Source organism: Pocillopora damicornis, chromosome 3, assembly GCF_964200805.1.
Source record: "Pocillopora damicornis chromosome 3, jaPocDami1.2, whole genome shotgun sequence".
In the NCBI taxonomy this organism is placed as follows: domain Eukaryota; kingdom Metazoa; phylum Cnidaria; class Anthozoa; order Scleractinia; family Pocilloporidae; genus Pocillopora; species Pocillopora damicornis.
Genome location: NC_142672.1, coordinates 19,443,701 through 19,465,274, shown reverse-complemented (window position 1 = coordinate 19,465,274; position 21,574 = coordinate 19,443,701). Strand labels below are relative to the sequence as shown.

Sequence of the window (21,574 nt, the reverse complement as noted above, 5' to 3'; positions counted from 1 at the left end):
ATAGGTGCCTCATCCACTCCATTACCCTTCGCCTGGTTTAAAGCACTGGCGCTAAGTGAAGGATGTACATTGTTTACATGTTTAATTAATCACTCTCGTCCGACCTGAGCGCATTTATACAGCACTTATTTCAGTTTGTAAACATGGTAAATATGAGATAGTTGTGACTCTCAATTGTACCGCTTAAAAACTTTTGGGCCAGCTTTAAAACAATAACTCCAGCTTTTATTTTGTATCCACTCAATAGCTATAACACAGAAACTGATTAATTCTGGCCACGATTTCGAAAATTCAATTCGCGCCCTTGGCCTATCGTAATGCGCATGGGCACTATTTCGGGTATCTACTGTAAAACAATCTTTTGAAAAAATTACGGTAATCTCCAAAGGGCATGCTACGGTAAGCCTCGAGCCAATCATAAAGTAATCATTCTAGTGGAACTGTGAACAACAAGGCCGCTGAATGTTTCTGAACGCTGTTTTTGTTTCAACACAGCCTTTTGGCTTAGTGAAGAAACTCCAACCAATGTCATTAAATATGATCCGAAACAATTTAAACGTGGACTTCTCTTCGTCAAAGATAGAGGAAATAGATTAAGTTTCAATTTACGTTTTAACCTGCTTAATATCAGCCTAAATCTCAACTTCAGAGAGGAAATGTGGTATTTTTGAAGAAGACAGAGAGCGCAGAGTCTTATGACCAGCTATTATACAGTGGTTTCAGTGACTTTTCCATAAGTGTTTTCGGTTGTTGTAATAGGCGGTTGTGCCTGCAAAAGAGCCAAAAAGCTACACCCAAACACGAAGCACCCTCGTGGGCAAAACAGACGGCGGTGGGCGGTCTTAACGGCTGCGGTACACCGCCGGGAACCGAATTCCATTAAAATCCCTGTTATGCTTTGGGCTCCCAGTTTTTCCCCTCGCCTGTGCGCATTATCCGTCACCCAGGTGACCACAAGCGATAAGACAATGTCTTTCTCTAAATGGTTATATTAATTTATGGATAAAAGTGCCTTTAGTACTAGAAGGCTTTAGCACCATGTGCTTACAAATTACATACAAAATAACTAATTTATCTACTGTGCGATAAATGCTATGTTTTCTTTACTGGAAGATAAACTTATGAAGTAAATTACGACATTGCCAAACATAGCCCTCGCAGAGAAAAGCGCTTGGTGACTTTACCGAGGATGTTCGGGTTAACTTACATGACGTAGTATGCCTCTTTTTCATATAATTGAACTGATAACTAAACGTGACAGTTAAAAATCTCACAAAGTAACACGAATTTTACGCGGTGCACAACGTAGGCACATATCAATGGTTCAACGACTACAGAAAAAAAATTCGAATACAAAGCATATCAAGCATTCCAACAGTACATCATCAAATTTAGCAAAAGCACGTTTACGGCGACAAGTCCACTTCATTAGATATATTGGATTGTCTATTACAAGTTGTATTGAAATAGGTTCAAATTATTTTAAAAAAGGTTTAAAATGTAATTATTCGAGAGCAAAAAGGCTTATTGTTCTCTGCCTTTTAATTGAAAACTACTCTTCTAATGAACTGAGAATCGTGGGTGTCTGAAAAACTACAGGATTTCTTAACCGAGTTACACATTCGGCGAAATTTCTCAGTCGTGTAGATAAATATTTGGTCACTGACAAGTCCTTAAAGGCCAAAACATTAAAACTTCCTCTTGTATTTGGTCAAAAATATCCCAAGCAGACAGAATCAAAACATTGAATCTAGTTTCAGTCTGTAGGAAGAAGATTTGTTCGAGAATGAGTCCTGAATTTGTCAAATTTTATCCACACGAACTTTCTGGAAATTGCTCAGTTATTTGCAGTTGCCTCTCTGCCTCATGATTTTTCTATGTCGCTTGGACTTCCATGGCACAATGGCCTTTACGATGTACTTTATCTTCTTTCCTATTTTCCTGTCGAGTATTATCAAGTATGTAACCTCTTTCTTCACTCTTCCCGCCACGTTCTTGCAGCCTTTTCTTGGTAGCAGCACACGGTCGACGCTTTCGACAGCTTTCTTCGTCTTTCTCTGGCTGCGGGATCCTTGCCTGGCAGATTTCTTGTGCCTCTTGATTTTGATCAAAGTGTAGGAGCTGTCACCTTTTGATTCTCGTGTTCCCAACACCTCTGCGCGAATAACTGCGTTGAAAAAACAAATAGCAAGTTTGAGAGCTTTCTAGATAGAAGGGCGGTTTTGTATCTCTTAATAATATTCTTTGAAGTTTTCCTTCGGCATTCTACTCATCAATCTTCTCTGTGCTTTCACCCTCTGATTCACCCGCAGTAGATGCATTTCCTAGTTTGTCTTAACAGTTAAATTCAATCGAATGTAACAATTTTCATCAGAAAATGGTGATAGATAAGGCCACGTAGCCAGAATTTAAAGCTACAATTTGACTAAAAAAATCAAAAACAAAATAAGGAAACAAGAAAAAGAAAGAAAAAAGAAAAAAACTTTGAATTTAAGACATAAATTTGATTGTGTTTGCATTGGGGTAAGTTCGTGGTTAGCTTCGGGGGTCTTGGAAATCCATCAGATCTTGAGGGCACAGTGGATGTCTGGAAAGTAAAGCTCAATAGCTTAAGACAGACGTGGGTGGTAATTTACAAACTTTGCAAAGTATTTTCTTTTTTAGCCACAAGGAAATTTTAGCTTTAGCTAGAGTGATCTTCGTGTCCCATAAATGCGAAGACAACACTCATCTCTTCTGTCCAATCTTAATTGATCTTAGCAAAACAATATAAGATAAATTTAAATCAGATTTTATGCTTTTATCGTTTCTCTTTAAGTCTCCGACGACCTTCTTTTGACCTTGGCGACTGCAACCTATTTTCAAGCTTAACTGACTAGAGATAACACCGAAATCTAATAAGATCTAGCATTATGAATCTGGATAAAGCAAGTCATTTTAAGCTGTACTCCCCATAACGGGATGAATGTCTATACCTGTGGCAATCTAGTGTTATCTTTTGTAAAATCATTTGATGCGTATGGGCTAAACGAAGCATTTATTTCTTAGTCATTTTCAAGCGGTTTATTGCATTACTTTTTAGGTTTTTAAAACACTTCGTCCGAAGTAGGAACAAGCGATTGGTATTTAGCGGTATATGCTTCAGGTCTAGTTCTGCTATCCACAGATTGTCATCATTCTAATTACAAGGTGAACCGCTTCGATATTTCTAGACCTTGGGGCCAACTATGATGACACCGAAATGGAGTTGAGGTGAAAGAATAGCATACAAAGACAACAATTTTTCGAGAATTAATTTGATAATTGCGGCCATCAGCTCATCCACTTAGTTAGATCACCGAATGGATCTCATTTGTGAGCTTATCCTTTTTCCTTGATCATTAAACTTAAACCAATTTTGATCTTATTAAATTTTGTTTGCCACACAAATCAGATATAACATATTGTACTAAGCAGTTTAACGTTGCTAGGACAACTTCATCGCACAGCTCTAAAATCGACATCGGCCCTTTCGATTCTGGACCTGAACTTTTATCAAACTTTTGCCTATTTCAACGCCTTGGTTAAGTGCCAACACGGTTTTTGAGAGAAAAAGAATCATTCAAATTCATACCAATGAAAATTGTGTATTAAATAAATGTTTGGGCAGGTAAGTGACTTATATTCACCTCCTATTGGCGAAGGTTATCAAATTCGAAATATAAGTGTTTTTCTATGCCTGTTGCTTATCAAATGATAGGTCGCAGTTCTTTGAGGTGGTACAAAACTCCTGCCCGTATCACTCTTATCTCCGCCGTTTCAGACACCGAATTGATGTGAGTAGTATTTATCTGCAAAACCTCGACTGTTAAAAGGTTTAACGGTGAGATATGGTGGCCGATAATGAGCGGCTGCCAGGGGGTCAGTAAACTCACTAATCACTTTCTCGACTCCTCCACACAAACTTTGAACATCACAACCAGTTCAAACCTATTCTACCCAATTTGAAACATTTGATGGTTTATTACACATTAAGCTTTTAAATATAAAATTCTTATCTGGTCTTATGGTGCAAACTTTATCAGCAAAAAATTAATTCAAACGTCTTCGGGGTCGAAGTCAGATGTATTACGGGCGTTCGGTAATGGCTAAGAACAAAGCCTTTAATTCTCACAAATAGATATAAAAGCTCCGGTTAGAATCGTCCTCTCCCAAAAAGAGATTCGAATGAACTAGGAAATGTAGAACAGAGGCATGCAAAACGATTTTTTGTTTGCAATTTTCTACGTTGTAAATCAATAGTTTTAGGTTTGATCAGACATTGGGTTCAATTTTAATTGGATAGCGTGTTAAGGAATCTGCCAAGATGACAGACGTGTAATAAATACGTTCATACGACGTAAATGCCGTTCACTTTAGCTAATTACTAATCAATCACTGCTCATTTTCGGCGCGCACTGAAGTACGTAGTCAAAACACATCACGATAGATTTGCAAGAAATCTCGCTTCACCTTTTAAATTTAACTTAACCCCAGACGGCTGTTTTCGCACAGAAAGCTCGAGGCACATTTTCGAGAGCGTCGCTAATTATAATGTGAAATTTCTCAAATGAAAGGCCCCTGTCATGTTAATTACCTGTGATGATTTATAGAGAATTCAGAAATTACGTGAACCGGTCCTACAAAGCGTCGAGAAATTGCGATAACACATCGAAATGCGCAATCGTGGCAGATATTTCTGGGGCTGAGGCGAAAATGAAACTTTACAAACGGTTGCGGTTTCGCTGAAGTGAACCATCCAGATACGGGACGGATTTGCAAAGTGGCGTAATACAGAATCACATTTGGTGGTCTGAGACATTTGCATAGCGTTAAAAATACGCTAACACTTGTATAACCGTTGACACCTATTCAAAGGCTCGAGGCGACAAATTTTCCAACCTTTGCTACACACTTTTCAGCTTAAGGAGTCACTGGCCTTTTTCAAATTACTTTCCATAATAAAAATATCCGAGTCACGTCTAAGGCGAAAAATTTTGCATAACTTTACGCTCCCGACACTCAAGTGTGCTAGAACAACTTATTTCATGATTTTCGATTTTTACATGTCGTACATTTTGACTAAAACTACCGTAGAGAAACCAAAATCTGGAATGTCCCCAAAAGATTTTGTATACGTGTTTTTATTAATATGACAAAGTCATTAGCAATTCTCACCCAAGTGACTCGTACAAGCTTTATTCTGAAGGACAGCATCGTTGTTTAAATCTGGGTCACAAATTACGTCTTTGACTGAAAAAAAAAAGATGAAAAAGATATATTGGTAGGAAATACTTAAGAGATGGATTCAACGGAAAACGTTCCTCTGACTTCCGTTGCTTCGCTCCCTTTCCGTAAGCACCTCTATATTTAGCAATGGGTTGGTTAGTGAAAAACAGATTGGCACAAAACAATCTATTTTGTAGCTAAATCTGACGAGTTCTCCCCCCCCCCCCCCCCCCTTACGATAGCCAAACTACCATAGTTTCAGAGATTGTTCTCTAGAAAAGAGAATACTTCAAATCTTGTGTCTAAATATAGTGATCATTTGTGCCCGGTGTTGTACAGCCTTCAATGTTTTAAATCACCTAGGTTTAAATAAACACATGAAAGACGTAAAGCGTATTATTATACGTCAATCCCGATCTCAAATTGTAAAAAGGTACCTGGAGGAGGAGGCTTTGGGGTCGAAACGAAGTCTTCTCGAACGCACATAAGATTGTCCACGTACCCCGTGCAATTGAAGGCATCGTGACTTGGCCATGTATAATTATAACTACTCATCACGGGCTCGCAGCTCTTTCTCACGCTCTCACAAAACGACTTGCACAGCTTGATATTGACATAGTCTCCTTTCTCTTTATCATACAGGCAAATCGGCGCGTAAATGGCGCACAGGAACATCTTAAGGCCAGAATGGCACTTTCCGACGAGAGGGGCCCAGGGCATGATCGCCTCGACAGTTTCCGAGAGTTGAAAATTGTTAAAAACATTTGGGAGTCGCATGTAAGAGTAGCTACCGCCGTTTGTCAAGTTCTGGCAGAAAGGTGGCACAGGCTCGCAGCGTCCTCTGACCCTGAAGCCATGTCCATGTGATGTAGAAGCTACCGAACAAGTCATCAGAGCAACGATGAAGAAACTGTAAAGGAACGTCATAGCGTCGCTTTCCTTGCGGTTGTACTGGCGTTAAATCCACGATCTTCCAGACAGGATCACACGGTAGCGTATTTAACCAGTGGACTGTGGGCGGCGCTTGAAATATATTGATCGAATTTCCAGCTTTTCTGCCGAACACAAAAGGCACTGTCAAACACTTTCATGGGCAACAAAGGCATGTGAAACATTTACGCGTGTCATCTATGGAAGTGATGATATTCTTAATGAGCTATTGTCTCGAGTCTCCTTTGAATGCGCGTCAATCAGGCCATGTTTTGGGAAATGAAAAAAGAGGGCTTAATGCCTGAAAGTTTGAATGGGCACGGTACAACCTTTCGAACTTTACATACCATTGAAAATCAATATTTCTACCGCATGAAAAGCACTGGTATTCATTTATATCAATTGCCGTGAACACTAGAAAAATCTGTATCTTCACTTTTCGGTATTCAAACCAAGCATGGATCGCGATGGCAATCATAATGACTTTTCTTCATGGGAGATGAAATCTCTTTGGTTCTGTTATGCTCACCGAAAAACATTGGACGCTTTTTCTCGTCTTGTTCTCGCTTCACTTCTCACGAAGATTAAGTGGATTACGATCAAGTAAATGGCGTTAGTGATGTGTGAGGCTTTTACACCACTGTGGCTGACAAATCTTAATGGCTAGCTTTTTGCACCCTAATCCGGCAATCGATTCTACAAAGCAAGGGACAAAGTTTCAGGCATAGAAAATGCCATTTGATTATACTCTCCTGTGTGAAGGTGTTCATGAGTTGTCCTTGCTATTATTTAAACAAACAAAACTTATGACTGGGGTTTCTTAGCATGTGTAAAATCCCTGTCTGGGTCCTTATCTGCTTAATTTCAGCACGGTAGCATACGATTACCACATTCAACACGCGAAACATGAATTAAACCCGTTCAGGCGGAAACCTAGTGAGCAAGTATGTAGTGGTAAGGGTTCTGGCCTCCTACCGATGTTCCTCGGGTTTAGTTTCAGTCTTATGTGGCCGGGTTGATATTTCATTCTTTCTCGCCCTTGCTTAGAGATTTCTCTTCCAGTTTCTTCGAGTTTCTACATTCCGTAAGAGTCAATCCCCCCCTAAGCCAACTCCACTCGTAAATACAGGCCCTGCTCCTTGACCGAGTTCCTTAAAGAGGCCTGCAACCTTTCCGTGCGATTGCCCATTTAGAATGATTTGAATCAGATTGGTCGTAAAAGCTGGAGTCATAATTGTTGATCTACAGCTTGCCCGTGTGCGTTAAGTCAGAGTTAACTCTCGACAAAGTTGTTATCGTCTTCGATGCATGAGAAATCTGACTTCGTCTCCGTCGGCCGAAAGCATGAAGATAAGAGAATTCCTCAGTTTGAATCGACATTGAATTGTCTTGAAATCAAAGTCCATAAGACATCAAAATACTATATTTTCACCGTTTCCTTGAAGTACTTCGTTGGAAAACGGAGAAGAAGACAAGATGCAACAAATCGGGCGTGAAAGGCGCGAGCGCATGTTCCTCGGTGAAACGCTTCAAGTGAGGCATTTGACTAATCTTTTAACTCCCATGAGTGGTCAGGACAGAATTTCTCCTTACAATATCAAGACAAATCCAGCAGACAAGTGATGAGAATAAAGAAAATATCAATTGGGGGATTATAAGTTGATCCAATACCAGATTCTCTGAACTAATGATAAAAACTGTATGAAAGGTAGTAAGTAGAAGTAATAATGAGATCTTGCGAATGAAAGGGTTAAATCAAATCTCGCTGAATCCTTTAATAGATTTATCATTGGCTCGCCCATTTGGAAGAGGTTGAAGCCTTTATAGTACAGGCGGCCGTGGTAAAAAGGCATAGCCGGGTTACCTAGATTGATCATGGAAATTATGTCGAAACTATGCTAATAAATGTACTGTAATTTAATATAGCGAATGCCTCAAGACGTTTGGGTAGACTCAATGTGTCGATCATCTTGCAGTTTTCACAAAAAAATATATTTTATACCGTGATTTATCATTTATCAACAGCTGACATCCAACTCAGGACGCAAACAAATTCTGGGTAAAAACATGAAATGGGAACATTAATCATTTTTTTTTTTGCAAGATTCAAGTGGTGCTCATGGCTTTTCTCTCAAAACTCTTCTATAGACAGCTTGAATTGACCCGCGGCTGAGGAAGCTCTAGATAAGGATTATTGGAATCGACCTCACCTGTCAGAAATGCATCCATCATTCTATCACCTCGAAACACGCCTTCTCGATAATTGAGCAAAATAATGATTTCTAGCAGTTTGCCCGTTAGACATGACCTTCGATCGAAATTCTCTCGCCATAACGTTCTAGTTAAGATTAAGCGAAACAAAAAGGAGATGTACAATGTTGGAAAATTAGAAAAAGAAAAAAAAACAGTGCGTAGATACACAAATAGACAGATCTCGAGAAAAGAATAGTGAAGTGGTTGGGCACCAAAGATTGACAGGGAAACGTCGGAATTATCTCAACACCCATAAAAAACGCTTGAGAAGAAAATGCGTTGCAAGCTTGATGCAGTTTAGATTAATTATAACATTGGCGGTAGGCCACTAAGTATGCAGAGGAAGTTTTTAATTTATTGACCAAGGCGTGGAAATGCCACTAATACCGCAATAATTTAAGGTGGAAATAGATTCTTGTCTTGAGTGGCCTTTGCGGTTTTGAGTTAACCTCCTACGTGTTGGCCCTTAGGAAATAAAAGCCCGCCAATTTGCCCTGATATGCCTAAAATTTTAAAACCATCCAAGGAACTTTGTAATAATTACCCTACCACTGATTTTAAGTTTCTTTATCAAAGAGAAGTCGTGGTTAAAAAAAGTAATAAATGACACTTCACTTTGCCAAATTGACGACGTGAATTAAAAAACGTTTTTCGCTCCTAAACGCTCTGGGCATTACATAAACTATGGGAAATTTCATTAACAACTGAATTGGCAAGTACTCGGACGCGATAAGAATTCAGTGCCAAGTGAAAGTTTTTATCCACCATGAATTTTATGCAATCCGCTATCAAATTGCAAGAATCGACCATCTCCTTACTGTAAGTGGAGTGATTTAAAATCTATGGCAACTTTGAACAATTAGAGTACAAAAAAAAATTTTAAGTTCCCCGATGTGAGAGCAGTAGCACTGTTCTCACATCAGTCGAAAAAGGGAGGAAGGATTTTTTCACAATCTTAACAGATTTGTTCGTAGTAATTACTTTATTCAGTAAATGGTTCGCAAACAATGCTAAAGGTGATCGAATGATCCGAGTCATCTCTTTCAAAATTCAAAGAACCGTTGAATTTACTCAAATTTTGCGTTGTGCCTTCACCTTAAACAAGACTAGATTAACCTTGTTCTAAATTGTATTCCGCTAGTGCACACTATTTAACTTGGTCTCAGGCTTCACTGCGAACCAACGCTACGTGACGAGGTTGGATATTCGAAAATCATCAATACTTAGCTATGCTTGTAATAACATGAAGGAATTTTGATTAAATAGCTGAAATTTGCCTGAGTTCTATGAACACAGGGTGATGACATACTATCAAACCAAACCCAGACGAAAAATTGCAATCATGATCATGTAAAAAAACAAAAACAAAAACAAAAACGCGAAAGACAAAGACAAAGATAAGAGTGAAAAGTAAGCCGGGAAATAAAAGTGAACCTTTTTAGTGGCAGTTCGGGCAGCTGTTGAAGTTGTTTTAAACCCATTTGTCCACCGAAAATAAAGTTTTCAAGATGTTTATCAATCCTTGAGTTTACGGCTAAGATCTCTGAGAAACGTTGGCGCACTTTTTTCGAAGAAGAGGCTTTGTCAGTGAGTAGGTGTACCCCTTCCTTATTTGGTTTCATCCGCCCTCTTATCGCATATATTTATTACGCAACAATTCGATCATCAAGTCCATAATTACGAGTGAAACTCATGTAGGCTTTAATTCCACAGCCCCAAAGTTGTTGGGTTGTTTTTCTTTTCTTCAAGCGACAGGAATATCTTCCCCCCTGAGGGGACAGAAAAGGTCCTGGTCATCGCAAGGGTTTGCAGACTGAAAAAAAGCAAGCTCACCAGGAATGTCTGCCACCTGTTTGATGTTTTGTCACAAAACAACATTTTAAGAGTTCCTGAACGAAGGAAGTTGGTTAAGGCAGTTTGCACCATAACTGTTTGATTGAAGGAAACTTTACAATCTTAATTCGCCGTAGGAAGCCAACACCCAAAAGGTATGAAGTAATGAAAACGGAACGGAGATGATTAGTGATGGAAGAGACGGAATTACTTGGATGGATTACAAATAAACAACTTGCATAAAAACACCCGTGGGGGAGAGGGTAAGGGGTTACTTCACTTTCTGGGGGTGCTGTGCTTCATAGCTCTCCAAATCCTGACCCTTTTTTAGATAAAAACATCTCTTTTGCACACCTATTTTTAGTCATGGTCTCTAGAATCCACACTTGTCTCCAGACTTGTTCTTGAAAGTTCAACGTCTCTTGAAAATCAATCAAGTACTGTTTTTTCGTAATTATACTGCGCATGAATGACAAACTCAAGAGTTACTAAATTCAGTTCATACGATACATTTTTATTCGGTTAATTTTCAGCCTCGTTATTCATTTGCAGCTAAAAACAGAGACACATTTATACGCTCCTCTAGTTCACCCGAAAACCATACTCGATGCAAGAATATAATGGTCAAAATATATCTCCCTTTTTGGCCAAACTGGACACACTCCTTAAAGCAGCACATCCCTGTTTTGTTTATAAGGGAGAGAAACAACTCTCTACCCCGGGGCAAAATTTTTGCACGAGGTGCTGATTTCATTCCTCTGAGTCCAGAATTACACAGTTGAAAGAGTATACAAAGAGACATAGACTAAAATAGAAGAAAACAAGTTTGAGTGCTACATCTTTTCTTAGAAACTTTTCCAGAAAGACCCACAGACAGAAGGTAAGTGTTTGATTGGAAGCGAAGAAATACAAAGAACAGTGCTCACCAAACCTCTTGCTTACAAGTCAGCAACTGCTGACACTCCTTACTCAGTCACTGATTCTGACATTTGACCACTGACCATAGCAGGTGAGGTGACGGGTAATTTGCGCGCTGAAGCTTTCTTGATGGGAGTGTTTTGTGTTGCACATCGCTGTAAAAGAAAACTTTGATCGCCCAGGTCCATGTCCAAGTAAGCGTTATCGATCATTGCATTTTGAACTCAGAGGAGTTTTCAATTAAGTGTAGAAAATTAATCCAAGATTGCATCGGTTTCGCTTTACCGGCCTCACTCTGTGATTGGTAAAAAACTTGCGCCACTCTCTCAACCAATCAGATGCTAAACTAAAAGCGATCACGACTTAGTCGTCCGCGTGTTCCAGCGCTTTAGGCAGTTTGCTTGTTTTTACTTTAAGCTCTCACTGTTTTTGAAAGGAATTTTTCTTTTTTTCGATTGGCCGTTGTGATTTCTTTAGTTTTGGTTTTACGAAACTCAATCGAAAAGCCCCATAATAAACATCAAATAACAGCAATGCAGTTGTTGTTAAATGTCCCACGACTATTTTTACCTTTTTTCCTTAATCTTCACCTATCAACTAATTTTCCTTTTCCCATGGTCTCTGAACTTTTGCGTGATAGCAAAGGTGTTCATCCTTGAATTTTCCCTTAAATTCTTGAGACTGGAAAAAACAAATTGCAAGTAGCAAGAAAAACAAGGTGTTTTCTTAGATCGTGCACGTTTTCACGTTTCTCTCGTGGGACACACGCGAGGTCGCACAAACTTGAAAACTTCAAGGTCAACCACAATTGAGATAAACGTACACTCAATCTTCATTGGTTGCTTTTCTAGTGTATCTGTTTATTTACGTAGGGCGGTTATCTTTTGGTTAGTGTCTTGACCTAAGGATTAAAATTGAATACGTGTGTGGGTCCGAAATTCTAAGGCGAAATAATTTTATTTCCACTTCGTATTTCTTTGTGTCTGGTTGTTTTTTGTGTCTGTTTGCTGATGTAGTGCGGTTATCTTTTAGCCAGTGTCTTAACCCAGGGATTAAAGTAAGATATGTTCGTGGGCTCGAAGTTCGGAGGCGAAACAATTTCGTGTCCACTGGTCTAAACTAAGGAAATAACAAGACAATAAGGGATAATTTTTGAAATATAGGAGGTAACTTCACAATGGTAGCATCGTAACCCTGGTCATGAAATGCCATCATATGATTAAAAGCATGTTGATGAGCATTATGCGCGCATAAAGCATTTATTTGTCCATAAGATTTGAAATTAGATCGAAGTAGACCAAATAATAAAATTTTCATATATCATGCTTCAAGGGACTCGTCATCTCATTCCTAAGTCGGACCTGACAATTAGGAATACGGCAGTAATGCAGAAGATGAAATCACCCGATAAATCAATTTGCCTCATATCAAAATATTCGGCTTAAAAGAATCAAAATCGATGACAATTATGGCGGAGATGAAGTGTTAATGTGCGTCAAAAGAAAATATGATCAAGGTCACGAAAATGGACATGTTTCGTTTTCTTCAACCCCTTTGATTACAGAGTAAATTTACATTAGTAGAGGCTACAACAAATGTTTGAGCTTACCCAGTCCTTGGCCTGAGTTGACGCTTTCTATACCTGTCCTGAACAACTGATAAATGTCTCGCTTATTTATACAGTCTCATTCGTCTACAAACAGGCCTTGGCAGGTAAAGCAGGAATTTACGTGATTGAAGTCTGCTTAAGTTTAATTGGGTCTTGAAGCGTGCCAAGTAAGTAGGTTTACATTCATCCATCCGGGAAGAAACGGAAATCTCAGAAATAAACAAATATTTGTAGGTGATAAGCAACTTACAGGGGAGAAAATCTGTTAATTGAATAATTCTATTGATGTTAACGCTTCTTGGCTTTGCTCTTTGAATGATTGTATGATAAGATTTTAAAGTTTTTTATCACGCACGGTTCTACTCAAGGACACTTTTTTTCAGTTCCCGTTTTTGCCTCCGACTCTGTATTTACACATTCCTGTAAGCAGACAGCATCTCATAAGTGGACGCGGACACTTTTTAAAGTGAAAATTGGATTTTCCTTTTGTTTACGATCTCTCGAAAACGGACACCCCACGCATAATAATTGACTCTTAACAATAAAATTTGTCTTGAATTTGCAAATCAACAAAATAAAATGACCTTTGACGGCGTAACAGAACTGTGGGGATCGCTGAGTTTTATCCTAAACTGTGCCGGCATACAAATAAATAGCAATCATTTCCAATTTGAATAAATACAATGCTCTGTCTATTACATGTTCGACTTCTATGATTGAATTTTGATTCATTATCCCCGCCTATATAAATTGGTAAGGGTACAACCTTTAGCCATGTACACTGGACTCTGATGTCAGCAGCTTTTTCCTTCTATCTATGTTTCCTGTGCCGATTTACTTAAGTTTCGTAATAGTGCATCTCATACTTAAAGGTATCAAAACAGGAAAGCGCTTTAGACGTTTTGAATATTTCAGAGTTGAAAACGAAAGATAACGGAAAAAGTCAAAGTTACAAAAAAGTTTAGACGTTACACGTGTTACGATTGGTTGAAACAGTATGCTGTAAACTAAATCTTTGATTTACACTACTTATGGCTCAGACAAAATGTAGAGTCAGTCTTTCCAATCTTTTGCCAGCTCGGGCGATCTCTTCCATGCATTTAAACCGCTCTTCATCTCATAATCTCAAAGTTGGAAAAGTGCTTAATGTCTTGAAGAGCCAAAATCTGGCCTGATTGCAAACGATGAGAAAAATTTGGCTCTAGATCTTGAAATTGAAACTTTGAGGAGATCGTTCTTGACCCGGAACTGAAAGCTTACTTGAAGTTCAGTTTATGATTGACACCTGTTATCTCACTAGCTGATAAGTTAAATGAAACCATTCATACTGTGTTTGGTTTATTCAAGCGTGCTTTTGAGGGTACAAATGCACGCTCATCGACGAAAATAATTGTTCTTGTTTTGGAAATTAAGTTTGCTTTGCAAGAATCAATTGAATGTGCGGGAAAGTTAATGAAGTAATTATCATCAAACACATAAAGACGTCTCGATTACGCTCAGTTCTGTGGGTGAGGCGCTGAGGAAACGGCTAAAGCCCTCGAAAAATCTTCGACTACGCCCCATGATTCAACACTTTGTTCGTGCTCTGCAGTTTCCTGTGTGTTTTACCACAAAACAGAGTGCAGTCAAGGCTACTTAATTGCAGTTTGATTACGAAACAGACAGCCTAAATGTTGAGCCATTAGGTTTACTGTGCACTGTTCGGACAAGCACCAACGTACAGTATATCAGAAAGACCACACATACAATCCATGTCTAATACAGAATCATCATGTAACCAGAAATCTCTATCGCAGCACATTCAAATCAAATAAACCGAGAACTAAGCAACCACTAACAGTGCGATTAGAACAGCGGCCAGAAATAACTTGTCGAAAAGTGAAAAACCAAGGGAAAAAAAGACAGGATATCTAGCTAGGAAACAGGCCCCAGCTCATACAACTATCCTAGAAGGCTACATACATATAAAACCTAGGGAACCACAAGTGTTGTTGGCTTAGAATGATATCCCACGTGCAAACGCAGGATATTCACATTTCTCTATACCCATGATACACCTTCACTGAAGGGCCCAAGCCCACACTCTACTGCTCTCGTACCGCACAAATATTTAATTTCCGGCTTATTTGTTGGTACTCAAACGTCAGGAATTCCATTTTGTTGATATATCATAGAAAAGTAAAGCATAAGACTAAAACAACAGACCATGATCGTAACCGATTATAACCAGAACCAATATTCCAAGTAGGATTAAATAGAAACAGAAACTGTAATAATTTGGCAAACTTGGTTAAACTAAGGCGACTTGGGTGATCAAAGGAAAAGTAATGTAGCCAGAAAAGCCGTGGAGATAATATAAACTGTATTTCTTTTTTGTCGTTTCTCATCCTGAAGTGCGGGGGATATTTGGTGACACGAAAATTAACTTGGTTGGTAGAAGAATCAATTTATCGTTTCAAAAAAACATTTTATGAGCTCTTATCTATTGCGTGTCTACTCTTCATGGTTAGTTGGCCACTTGAATCATTTGTAAAGAGGACTCTTGATTTTTTTAATGTCCTGGGGCAAAGAAAGTCGATTTAAGGTTTATTGAGGGTTAAAATGTCAGGGAAAGTATCCATGCGTCAAAAATCTTAGGAGGAAAAGTCAGTTTTGTTAATTTCTGGTTAAAGCGAGATAATTTCGAAATATGGCTCAGAGAAATTGAGAATCGAATGTACACCAATCAGGTTAATTACGTGCAATTGCTAATAAAAAAATTGAAGGGATTAATAAATGTATGCAAATCCAGTGTTCCACTTTATTTTTAGCTTGATCCATCCAACCAATGTGGATCGGAGCCCATATAAAACTATCCGTGGTAAAAATTAACTGCATAGGCGTGTATGAGAGTGTGTTTCGCTTTGCTTCTTACCCAGAGAGATTGTAACGAGATTTTACTCCAGGCTCTTTCTATTTGCCGAGCCAGTTTGAAAATTCGGCGACATGACATGAATAACTGAATTACAATGAAGTTCGGTCAAGTTCTTTAGGTCAGGAAATGTTTTCTTACTTCCCCTAAATGTCAAAACCTGAGAACTAAGTGAACTGTGTGCCGACATCCTATAAAGGCGGAACCGAAACTAATGAGATCTTCAGTAAAAGCTTTTCAACCGACAGAATCCGGCCCATAATTTTCAGTATCAAATCGCATTCTATGAGTTTTTCAGAGGCCAAATTAGGCAATCGACAAAGTTATTAATGCTCTCTCAAGATACATAGAGAAATAATGAGTTTGGTGAAATATAACGGTAAATTCATCTCAACAGTGCTTGATATGTCAAGGTTCTTAACCCCTCTATAAGGCTCTGTAATATTGTTATGATCCCCCTCACTGGTAGTTAGCTGACAGTCAATTTTCTATAGTCCCCCTTGTTAACTCCGTTGGCGACGACTTATCCCCCTCTGTTTCCCCTGAAAATCATGTCATCCCCCAAAATACATGCACCCACCCTGGGGGTAAATGGTGACTGGTTCCCCGAAGGGTCTGATGGGTATCTTTCAGTAGAACAGTTGGTGAGTAAACATCACTCAGTTTTGGTCAAGTAGTTGTGATATAATAGATACGACAATATTCATATATGAAACCTGCTTTATCAAACAAAGATGAAATAAAAAAAAAATCGTTTCAAGTCTGAGTTTTTAAAGTCATTTCCCTTCCAAATTTGGGCAAGCTTGCTATGGTAAATATTTCCGGAAATTCTAATTCGATTTAAAGTTACAGAAAGCAAACTTCGAGTATTAGTCGTCTTGGAGGAAATTCCAAAATCACACTCTGCCGAATCTTTATGGAAATTATCTCCCTCAGGATAGGATATTCTATTTGCCGGTCACGCACGTTGTATTAGTATTGAGCCCGTGAATTCACAGGGAAGAGTAGCGGTATAAGCCTCATCAAGGGAGGCGTGCGGAAATTAGAAACTTTGAATCTCTTTTCCCCCTTTTTTAAAATCTCAACTTCTTCTTTGTTCAGCACCAATACATCAACTTCGATTTTCATTGTGTCGGTTTATTTGTTAGCTTTTTGTTGTTGACGTGAAACCGTGAACACCGACGGAGCAATAGAAGCTAACCAGGTGCACAAACTTACCGATCAACAATAAACAAGCAAATATTAACGATACCATGCTGAAGAAGGAGAGAACTAGCTTGGCTCGCCCCAGACTCTTGGCTATGGAGCTCGGATGGTAATAGCGCTCGACTATTGTCTGGTGTCTAATGCTTTTCTACCTCACGCATTAACAACTATTTGTCTTTCAGCTGAACTAATAATCTGTCCTGCATCTGGGTTTTGCTGGTTTTAAGCTGAGAAAAAATCAGAAAATAGACATACATTGTCAAGCTATATATATAGTTTTTTTGTATTGATGTTGCGTGTTAGCGTGTAACGGAATATAGAATTCCTTTATTGTGGTTTGTGATTTCTTAGCTCGCTCTAAGTGGCTTTCACTGGAAAAGGAGCTTTTGTCATTCTACTGTTTTATTTCTATAAGATCATCTGTAGAGATTAACGCTTTTCACTGGCGTTTTCGAGCTGCTTAATGTCTCATCACCATTTCACGGATTTGAAAACATTTGCATCTGCAATTTGCAATTTCGCGTCACGAAACATTACAAATGCACGACCAAAAAGAAATGTTTAGGAAAAGTCAGTTTGCTCTTTCTTTCTATATCCTTTCATGTTGTTTTTCAATTTCTCCCTGGTGTATTGTATATACCTATGATTTATTAAATGTTAGATTGTCAATAAACTTCAAATCAATACTTGGACCAGAGAAACCACGAAATCATTACTCGTTTAAAATTTACAGGAAAGATCACCTTTTTTTTATCAACAGTGGTGTACTTGTGGAATATGGGCTGTTATTTACCGTCATATTTTCAAAACACAGATCAACACAGGCTTCGGAATGGCACACAAAAATAAACAGAATTATCGATTTAAAACAACAAAGCATCATCTTCTGATATACTCAAGCATCTAAATAACTTTCACCAGCTTCTCAGCTCCAGTGGCTCTAAGTACAAAAGGTGTGCATGAAAATCAATCAAGAGTTGAGACATGGAAAAGATATGCGACGGAAGGCTGCGCATACCAAGATCGTAACAGGAGGTGATCCTTTTCAATATTTAAAGTCAATCTCGGTGATGAGAAAAATGAAGGGACCGGGAAGGAAGGTAGGCGAGGAGAATGAGGCGGGATGGATAATGGAGCTAGGAAAAGAGAGGAAAAGTGCGGACCCTGATCCTCATATTGTAACGTTCCACAAAATGAGCCAGAAGAAGGAAGTTTTCATGCGCCTCGGCAAATGTAGTTTGAGTGCTATTCTCGGTGGGTTACTTGTTAAAGTAAAACTACTTCAATGGTGTTAACAGATTCGTTATAATCTAATAATATTGTTAGGAGGACAACTTCAAAGTTACAGAAGAAGTAAATCTGAATATTTTATAAGGACTGGAACTTGAAAGTTGGCTAAGAATTTCGTAGCCCGTGTTATTGTTATAGCACTTGTTTTTATCGCCTCCTCACTAGGCTAACCGGTTTGTTAACTGAGAGGAAAAATACGCTATATCTCTGCTTGTAAAGGAAGAATAATTGCCTTAAACACTGAAATGGCTCGAGTGGCGGAGGTAAAATAAGGAAATTGTTGTGAAACAAGTTCATTATCAGCAGTTACGGAAAAGGAGCAACATCTAATGGTGCCCGTGTTGAGGCCACAAGTGTAGTAATTGTCAGGAGTCACGTGATGACGGTAAATTTTTTTTTAAAATGGATAAATCGATAATTTGCTGTACTCACACTGATATCCTATATTCCAAGTAAACGTAAGCTTTACGTGATCAAACCACGTATATCGAATATCACTACAAAGGGATGTGGGGACTAGAAAATTGAAGCAAGAAAACTGGAAATGGGGAATTAAAAATGACAAATTACTGATTGTCAATTGTACATCAGAACTGAAAATCTTTTGTTCACCTGGGATAGACTGGTGCACACTTTCAATGAGCTATTGAAATATTGAAAAGAATATTTATTTTGTTTTCAGGACTGTAAGGGGATCAAAGGATGAAATATTCATAATGCGCGTAGGTGAGTCAAAATACAAACTTCGAAGGTTTCTCTTTTATTTTTATCAAAGATGTTTTTTTTGCAGCTTATAAAATGAAAGGGAATACATCTAGGTGAGCGGTTTTCAAGTTGTTTTAAAACGGATGATTTGTTAAACCAGAATATCTGTTAGTTTCCCAAAGTGGCTCAGTTCGCTCACATTTGGTTGAGTGCAAACACTAATCAAACTTTTCTTTTCGTTTCTCTTTCCTTCACCGTCACGGGTAGTATTTTTATCATTTTTATCTTCAAAGCTATCACGTAACGGCTATCACGTAACGGCTATCACGTAACGGCTATCACGTAACGGCTATCACGTAACGGCTATCACGTAACGGCTGTCGCGTTAAGCCGGATATGAAAAAATAGGTTGAACAAATATTCTCGCGGAGCATTTTGGGAGTATTCTCTTGAATTTTATGCAAACCCTCGGCTGCATCTCGGGTTTGCATAACTGTCTCAAATTCTCCACACACACCCCCCCCCCCCCCCCCCCGGCGTTTAGATGAGGCTATATAAATCCTCTATTACTTTAGTAGTATTTATGGTCATCCGTCTTGAAATTACTGGAAAACCGCCCACATACTATGTATTCCTTCTCCATTTTATAGTTCAAGGAATTTGTTTTCTTTGTTATAAAATGGAAGAAGAATCTTTAAAGTTTGGATTTCGATTCACCCTGCACATTATTATCTTTCATTCTTTGGTACGCGCACGATAAAAAAGGAAAATGATTTTTCTAATCTATTGTTCTTTAAAAGGATAACACATTAGCGGAAGAATTAATTTCTTTTTAATAATTGACTTTTTTTTACATTTCTATTTTAATTTCATATTTTCATTTTCCCTTTCAATTTTCCATTTCCCATTTCCATTACCTATTACCCATACTCCGTCTTGGTAACATTCCATGCATATCGCGACCGTGGAAAAATCTTCTAAGTTTAACATTTGTACATCACTAAGTAATCAACATTCTAATAGTTAGCGCGTCCTTCACCTTCGTCTGTGAAAGAAAACCACTGACAGGGTCTATTCACTATCAGCATGTAACAATGATTCCGTAAACTAAAGAAACTCTTTTTCAATGTCTCAAAACCATAGCAAGCCTCCACGAAAAAAAAGTCAGTGAAAACAAATGACTGAAAACATCAAAAAGAGGCGAAGGCGAGATAATGACCTCACAATGGATGCCTATTCAAAGCATGCAACAAAAAACGATTTTTGCGAAGCCGCGGTAAACGAAAACAACCTACAAAAAGTATTATCACTAAAAAAAATGTCTATCAAAAAGAAATCCATATAAACGGAGGGCTCAGAATAGACGCATTTCGCTTTGAGACAAAAACCAATAGAAGAGATTTATTCAAAAAATGCGAAAGGTAGAAAACTTCCCAACCCCAGGTTACTTGATGTCTAGACAGCATGCAGACGCTTCAACATAGTCTATACGCCTAGGAATTTATAAATAGCTTGTAGTAGGCCAGCGGTGAGAATTAGCTGGGAAAACCCGAAAAGATGCAATTGCTACGAGTTGTCGTCGTTTTTACCTTAATCTGGTTTGTGTCAGTTAACATTTGTCGTGCAAGGAAAGTGCGAGGTAAGCGAAAGCCAACGGCAGTATCAGATGAAATTTACGCTTAAGTGATCAAGACTGCTAATGGGAAGCCTCTTCCGCCGGTAAAACAAAGAAGCAGCGCAGAAAGATCAGCGTATGTAAAATACTGGGGAGCGGAAGGAGAGATAACCGTCCAAAAGAAAAAAGGTAAAGATGTGCTGTGTTACCAGGGACATCGAATGCGTCGACTCTCTGAAGTCGATAGACTTGTGGCAGAAGAATTTGAGCGCACTAAATGATCAGGCGCAAGAAAGCTAGTGAGCAACTTGCGACATACGTTTGTGGGGCTAAGCCGAGCTAAAGTTCAAAACATCCTGATCTCTAATACGCTTCACTATGGAAAAAATGCAAAATGTCTCAACAAGGCTACACTCAAACCCATTCGTGCTCAAGATGTTCAAACGAGGCATCAGGTGGATTTAATGAACATGGGCAAGGGAGGAACAGTCTCTAAATAAGAAATCATACCGGTATGTATTATCAGTAATGGACGTTTTTAGTCGGTTCGTCTGGTTGCGTGCAGTTAGAGAAAAAAGTAGCAAGGTCATCTCTGACGAACTGGAAAATATTTATTTAGAGCACAGGCCACCGTGCGTAATTCAAAGTGATCAAGGCGGGGAATTTAAGGGTGCTGTGAAAAGACTATGCCGCCGCATGAACATAAAGCTAATATACAGTCGGTCTTTCCATTCACAATCATCAGATCACAGGAAACTCCCTGCCTATAACAGCACATCAGTTCACTCAGGACTAATGGAGGTCCTTGGACGATTGATAGGGCATGGTATACTCCAGTCTTTCATTGGATTTCCTTGCTTTGCCCCTCCAGTGTACTGGTATATTGCGACAGGTGATGTCCATAAAGCTCTGTGCTATGTTACAGTTGATGATGTTAGGGATGAAGAGACAAGAGAGTTCATAGAGAAGGTACTACTCCAAAAACCTGCGTGTAAGATCCTTAATTAATTGTAGGCAATGTAGGCTGAATAGGTTCTTGGTTAAATTTTAAATTTTT

The 21,574-nt window shown here is 38.7% G+C and overlaps 2 protein-coding genes across 4 annotated transcripts in view; one reads left to right on the top strand and one right to left on the bottom strand.

Annotated features, from left to right (window-relative positions):
- Positions 1–973: 973 nt before the first annotated feature.
- On the bottom strand, positions 974–13,002 carry LOC113665327 (secreted frizzled-related protein 5). 3 transcript variants are annotated; one of them, XM_089202100.1, is made up of 5 exons: positions 12,791–12,873; positions 11,752–11,862; positions 5,685–6,302; positions 5,197–5,271; positions 974–2,167 (listed from the first exon to the last, which is right to left on the bottom strand). In XM_089202100.1, the coding sequence occupies exons 3-5, from the start codon at positions 6,172–6,174 to the stop codon at positions 1,842–1,844; spliced, it is 891 nt and encodes a 296-aa protein (XP_089058226.1). In that variant the 5' UTR covers positions 6,175–6,302; positions 11,752–11,862; positions 12,791–12,873; the 3' UTR covers positions 974–1,841. The 3 variants fall into 3 exon arrangements, with proteins under 3 accessions (XP_089058226.1, XP_027036807.2, XP_089058227.1); XM_027181006.2 differs by lacking the exon at positions 11,752–11,862 and having other exon boundaries at positions 12,791–13,002; XM_089202101.1 differs by lacking the exons at positions 11,752–11,862; positions 12,791–12,873 and adding an exon at positions 6,707–6,935.
- A 7,457-nt stretch (positions 13,003–20,459) lies between these two features.
- Positions 20,460–21,574, top strand: part of LOC113665307 (G2/M phase-specific E3 ubiquitin-protein ligase) — a 3,243-nt gene continuing 2,128 nt past the window's right edge. The window contains 2 exon segments of the mRNA XM_089199529.1: positions 20,460–21,007; positions 21,009–21,486. Coding sequence (XP_089055655.1) covers positions 20,460–21,007; positions 21,009–21,486 — 1,026 coding nt within the window.